General features: G+C 38.3%; 2 protein-coding genes across 2 annotated transcripts; both read right to left on the reverse strand.

Moving 5' to 3' along the window:
- Positions 1–1,971: 1,971 nt before the first annotated feature.
- On the reverse strand, positions 1,972–4,565 carry LOC148544944 (uncharacterized). Its single transcript, XM_088499015.1, has 4 exons — positions 4,190–4,565; positions 3,077–3,274; positions 2,473–2,645; positions 1,972–2,358 (listed from the first exon to the last, which is right to left on the reverse strand). The coding sequence occupies exons 1-4, from the start codon at positions 4,563–4,565 to the stop codon at positions 1,972–1,974; spliced, it is 1,134 nt and encodes a 377-aa protein (XP_088355141.1).
- A 107-nt stretch (positions 4,566–4,672) lies between these two features.
- Positions 4,673–5,422, reverse strand: LOC107615602 (uncharacterized). Its single transcript, XM_016317653.1, has one exon. The coding sequence runs from the start codon at positions 5,420–5,422 to the stop codon at positions 4,673–4,675; it is 750 nt and encodes a 249-aa protein (XP_016173139.1).
- Between the last annotated feature and the right edge of the window lie 637 nt (positions 5,423–6,059).

The raw sequence follows: 6,059 nt of genomic DNA on the forward strand, positions 1-6,059 counted from the left end.
TGGGAAGCTGAAATCCCGGTGGTCAGGACTATTTGTAGTTACCAGAGCTTCACCATATGGTCATGTGGAGATTCAGGAAGAGAATTCTGACAGGAAATTCATAGTTAATGGTCAGAGGTTGAAGCACTATCTTGGAGCGAAATTGCTTGCCAAATTAAAGTTCCACTCATCTGCTGAACTAGCAGAATTGACTGTCAAGCTAGTGACGTTAAAGAAGCACTTGTCGGGAGGCAACCCGATAATTTCGTATCCTTAGTTTATTTTCTGTTGCGTTGATTTTATTATTTATTTGATTTTTATTGATTTTTTACTATTTTTCCTTTGTTTTACGTGTGTGTTGATCATCCAGATATTTTAGAATAGGTACCGGACACTTAGAAAAATTTTTGCCACCCTGGAGAAGGTTGGCTCGGTCAGGTTGGCACCAAACTTGGAATTTCCAAGTTTGGCGCTATGTGTGCATGCATTTTGGGGGAGAAGCTCTGGAAGGTCCACGCCAAACTTGGAATTCCCAAGTTCGGCGTGGAGAACGACGTAATAGCGTGCAATTGGGGAAGTATATGACTCCAAACTTGAACCTTTTCAAGTTTGGCGTGGGATATGCGAAAAAAGAAGCAAAATGCTCTGCCAGGGTGACGCCGAACTTGGCTCCCCTGGCATTCGGTGTGAAGAATTCCCAAAAAAAAGGATAGAGCTAACGCCAATCAAAGACATCACATAGCAAATGATGCAAGGTTGAACTTCCAAAACACAACTAAAAACACTCTAAAGCTTAAAAAGGAATCTAAAGCTACCAAAGTAAGCAGTTGACAGTAGAAGCTAGAAAGCAATAAAATAAAGTAACTAACATGGGACAAGTCTAAAAACAGTAAACTAAAAGGATATGAATGTTGGGGTGCCTCCCAACTAGCGCTTCTTTAACGTCACTAGCTTGATGATTCTTCCTCTTCAGCTGAGGTTATAGTTCACTCTTTGCTCATCCAGTGATTCCCCCAAGTAATGCTTAAGCTTATGGCCATTGACAGTGAAAGTCCTCTGTGTTTTCTCATCCATAAGTTCCACATGACCATAAGGAGAAACTTTGATGATTGTGAAGGGTCTTGACCATCTTGATTTTAGCTTCCCTGGGAAGAATTTGAGTCTTGAGTTGTATAAGAGAACCTTTTAGCCTTTTGCGAACTCCCTTCTTGACAGCTTTTGATCATGCTATTTCTTTGTTTTCTCCTTATAAATCTTGGCATTTTCATAGGCTTGAGTTCTGAACTCTTCTAATTCATTCAGCTACAACAACCTTTTTTCTCCAGTAGCTTGATCATCAAAGTTTAACATCTTTAGAGCCTAAAATGCTCTATGCTCAAGATCCATTGGCAAATGACAAGCTTTTTCATACGCCAATTGGTATGGAGACATGCCAATAGGTGTCTTAAAAGCTGTTCTGTAAGCCCACAAAGCATCATCCAACTTCTTGGACCAATCTTTCCTTGAGGTCCCAACAGTCTTCTCAAGGATCCTCTTGAGCTTTCTATTTGAAATTTCTACTTGACCATTGGTTTGTGGGTGGTATGGGGTTGCTAATTTGTGGTTAACACCATATTTAAAGAGGAGGGTCTCTAGTTGCTTGTTGCAAAAGTGACTTCCCCCATCACTTATAAGAGCTCTTAGAACCCTAAACTGACTAAATATATTCTTCCTCAAGAAATTGATCACTACTTTGTTGTCGTCTGTTGATATTGCTATAGCTTCTACCCACATAGACACATAGTCCAAAGCCACCAATATGTAATTGTTTGAGTATGAGGGTGGGAAAGGTCCCATGAAATCAATCCCCTAAACATCAAACAACTCTAGTTCCGCGATGAACTTCTGTGGCATCTCATTTTTCTTGGGTAAGTTGCCAACTCTTTCACACTCATTGCACCTTGTCCCAAACTCCCTTACATCTTTGAATATAGTAGGCCAAAAGAATCCACACTATAACACCTTGGCTACAGTCCTTTCTCCACTAAAGTGCCCTCCATAAGTAGATCCATGGCAATGCCAAATGACCTCTTGTCCTTCCTCATGAGAAATACATCTTCTAAGAATTCCATCAGCACATTTCTTAAAGAAGTATGGTTCATCCCAAATGAAAAGATTGGCATCATTGATGAGCTTCCTTCTTAAGTGCTTATTGATGTTGGAAGGTAGCTCTCCAATGGCCTTGAAATTGGCTATGTTCGCAAACCATGGAGCCTCTTGGAGCATCATCAATTGCTCATCTAGAAAGCTTTCATTTACACCAAGGCTATGAGCTTCAGTGTCCATATGTGGGATCCTTGATAGGTGGTCAGCCACCTTATTTTCTGCTCCACTTCTGTCCTTGATTTAAATGTTGAACTCTTGGAGTAATAGGATCCATCTGATCAATCTAGGGTTGGACTCTTGTTTGGTTAGCAAGTATTTGAGAGCTGCATGGTCAGTAAACACAACTACTTTAGAACCAATAAGGTAAGACCTGAATTTGTCAAAAGCAAAGACTATAGTAAGGAGTTCTTTTTCTGTGGTGGTGTAGTTCCTTTGGGCCTCATTAAGAACCTTACTAGCATAATATATAACATGCACTAGCTTGTCTCTTTTCTGTCCTAATACAGCACCAATGGCAAAATCTGATGCATCACACATCAATTCAAAAGGTAATTGCCAGCTTGGTGGTGCTATAATAGGTGCAGAGGAGAGCTTGCTTTTAAGCTCCTCAAAAGCTTGCATGCATTCTCTATCAAAGATGAAAGGTACTTTAGAGACAAGTAGGTTGCTTAAAAATTTAGCAATTTTTGAGAAGTCTCTAATGAACCTTCTATAGAAGTCAGCATGTCCCAAGAAGCTCCTAATTGCTTTGACATTGCAAGGTGGGGGTAATTTTCAATCACTTCCACCTTAGCTCTATCTACCTCTATGCCTTTCTTAGAGTTTTTGTGGCCAAGAACTACCCCTTCGGTAACCATAAAATGACACTTTTCCTAGTTCAAAACAAGGTTAGTTTTTTGGCATCTCTTGAGCACCAAGGCAAGATGGTGTAAGCAATTAGGAAAGGAGTCACCAAATACTGAGAAATCATCCATGAAAACCTCAATAAATTTCTCAATCATATCAGAAAAAATGGACAGCATGCACCTTTGGAATATGGCAGGTCCATTGCACAAACCAAAAGGAATACGTCTGTATGCAAAAACACCATAAGGGCAAGTGAAAAATGTCTTTTCTTGGTCCTTAGGATCCACCACAATCTGGTTGTAGCCTGAGTATCCATCCAAGAAATAATAGTACTCATGCCCAGCAAGCATAGTTGTTAAAACCGGACCGGACCGGCCGGTTCGACTGGAAAATTGGTGAACCGGACCATGTACCGGTCCGGTTTAGTATATTGACCATTTAAGGAATTAAAGCGGACAAAACCGGTACGAACCGATTAAACCGACGTAAACCGGTCAAAATTGGCATGAACTTGAACCGAACCGGTCCGGTCAACAAGCACAGTCAATGGTCAACCCTGCGCGTTGATAACGTCATGCTAATGTCAGCGTGCAAGGTTGGGAAATTTTGCACCTTGGGAAATTTTTTGAAAAATAGAATACAAGGTAGGAGTCGAACTTGGCTCTTCTCAAAGGAAGACCAAGATAACTACCACTGCACTAATTTGTTCTTAGTATACTTCATGCTTTTATAGTATATATTATATGTTATATAATATCCTAACTAATATATATATATATATATATATATATATATATATATATATATATATATATATACACACAAAAATACTTAATTCAATATTTTTTATATTCAACATTTTTTAAATTAATTATTTTTTAATTGAAGTACAAATTAATTAATTTAAAATAAAAAATAATAATTAATATAAAAATAAAACAAAATTACTTATTCTAAAAAGAAAAATAAATTTATATATAATTATTTAATTATATAAAGATATTTAGACTTTAAAATTACTCTTTGGATATAGTTTATAGATTGTTATTCTTATTGTGTCCAATTAAGATACTATTAAAGTAGTACAGACTAATTTTATGTTTATCTTTCTATTAGTTATTTATAGAATTCGAGACTTAATTATTCTTAAAATATTAGTAAAAATATATATTTTAAATTGTAATTTAAGGTTTTTTACTATTTTATATTTTTTATTTACATGAGACCGGTTTTATCGGTTGGACCAATAACTCATCAGTTGAACCAATAAACCAATAAACCAGGAATCTGACCGGTTCGATCACCGGTTCGGTTCTGACAACTATGCCAGCAAGCCTCTCCAACATTTGATCCATGAAGGGTAGAGGAAAATGATCCTTTCTTATGGCTTCATTGAGCTTTCTATAGTCTACACACATGCACCATCCGGTGACTGTTCTTGTTGGTATTAGCTCATTCCTTTCATTTGGCACAACTGTGATTCCCCCTTTCTTGGGAACTACTTGAACAGGGCTCACCAAAGGACTATCTGAAATGGGGTAAATCACCCCTGCTTGCCATAGCTTGAGCACTTCCTTTTGCACCACTTCCTTCATCGCTGGGTTCAATCTTCTTTGCGGTTGGATTGAAGGCTTAGCATCCTCCTCAAGAAGGATTTTATGCATGCACATTAAAGGGCTTATCCCCTCAAATCTGAAAGTGTCTACCCAATGGCATCCTTGTGTTGTTTCAACACCTTAATGAGCTCCTCCTCTTGTTCCTTGCTCAAGGTTGAATTGATTATTACTGGATAAGTGTCATTGTTCCCCAAGTAAGCATACTTCAAGCTTGGAGGTAGGGTTTTTAGTTCCAGCTTGGGTGCTTGTTCTTTCTCCTTGCTTGTCTTGTCTAACATGATTGTACTGTCTATGCTTTCTTGTGGTAATTCACTGCATGATGCTGGTTTCCTTTGCTTCATTTCATCTTCAAGTTTGTCTTCTTCTCGAACTCCTTGGACCAGTGTCTCCATTGTGTCTACCATCATATACTCTCCAATGGACTCTTTGGGATAGCTCATAGTAGTAAAAACATTGAACACCATCTTTTCTTCATGAAGCCTGAGGACTAATTCTCCCTTTTGTACATCAATTATCGCTCCAGTTATTGCCAAAAATGGTCTCCCTAGTATGATTGATGCATTGGCCTCTTCTTCCATGTCAAGTACTATAAAATCTGCTGGGAAGATGAAGTCACCCACCTTAACTAACAAGTCCTCCACTACTCCATGGGGGAACTTGAATGTACTGTCTGCTAGTTGAAGTGACATTCTTGTTGGCTTGGCCTTTTCAATTCTCATTCTCTTCATCATGGCCAAGGACATAAGGTTGATGCTAGCACCCAAATCACACAATGCTTTCTCGATGCTAATGTCTCTTATGATGCATGGGATTTGAAAGTTTCCAGGATCTTTCATCTTTTAGGGAAGTGATGAGCGAATATTTTATACATTTTTTGGCATTATTTTCATATAGCTTTTAGTATGTTTTATTAAGTTTTTATAGGTTTTAGTGTTAAATTCACATTTTTGGATTCTACTATGATTTTTTGTTTTTTTGTACAATTTCAGGTATTTTTTGGCTGAAATTGAGGAGCTGGAGCAGAAGTCTGATTTAGAGACAGAGAAAGCACTGCAGATGCTGTCCGGATCTTACATACTTGAATTCGTAAGAGCTTTTCTTAAGCTACAGATATCGAAATGGAGCGTTCTCAATGACTAGGAAATCTGACTTCCAGTGCTTTCCAGCAATATATAATAGTTCATACTTTGCTTTGGATTAGAAGGCCCAAAACTGGCGTCCAACGCCAGAAACCTGTCCCCTTCCAAGCGTCCAGTGCCTAAAGAGCAGAGACCAATGTATAAACGCCCAAAGAGGACCCCCTAGCTGGCGTTCTATGCCTCAGAGACCTCAAAGCACGTGGATCTCATCAAAGCTCAACCTAAACACTCACCAAGTGGGCCCCAGAAGTGGATTTTAGCACTAAATAGACTGTTTTACCCTTACTAGTCATTTGTTTAGTATTTAAAGTGTATTTTACATAATCATTTGAAC

This window comes from Arachis ipaensis, chromosome B9 (assembly GCF_059453495.1).
Source record: "Arachis ipaensis isolate K30076 ecotype BB chromosome B9, ASM5945349v1, whole genome shotgun sequence".
In the NCBI taxonomy this organism is placed as follows: Eukaryota; Viridiplantae; Streptophyta; class Magnoliopsida; order Fabales; family Fabaceae; genus Arachis; species Arachis ipaensis.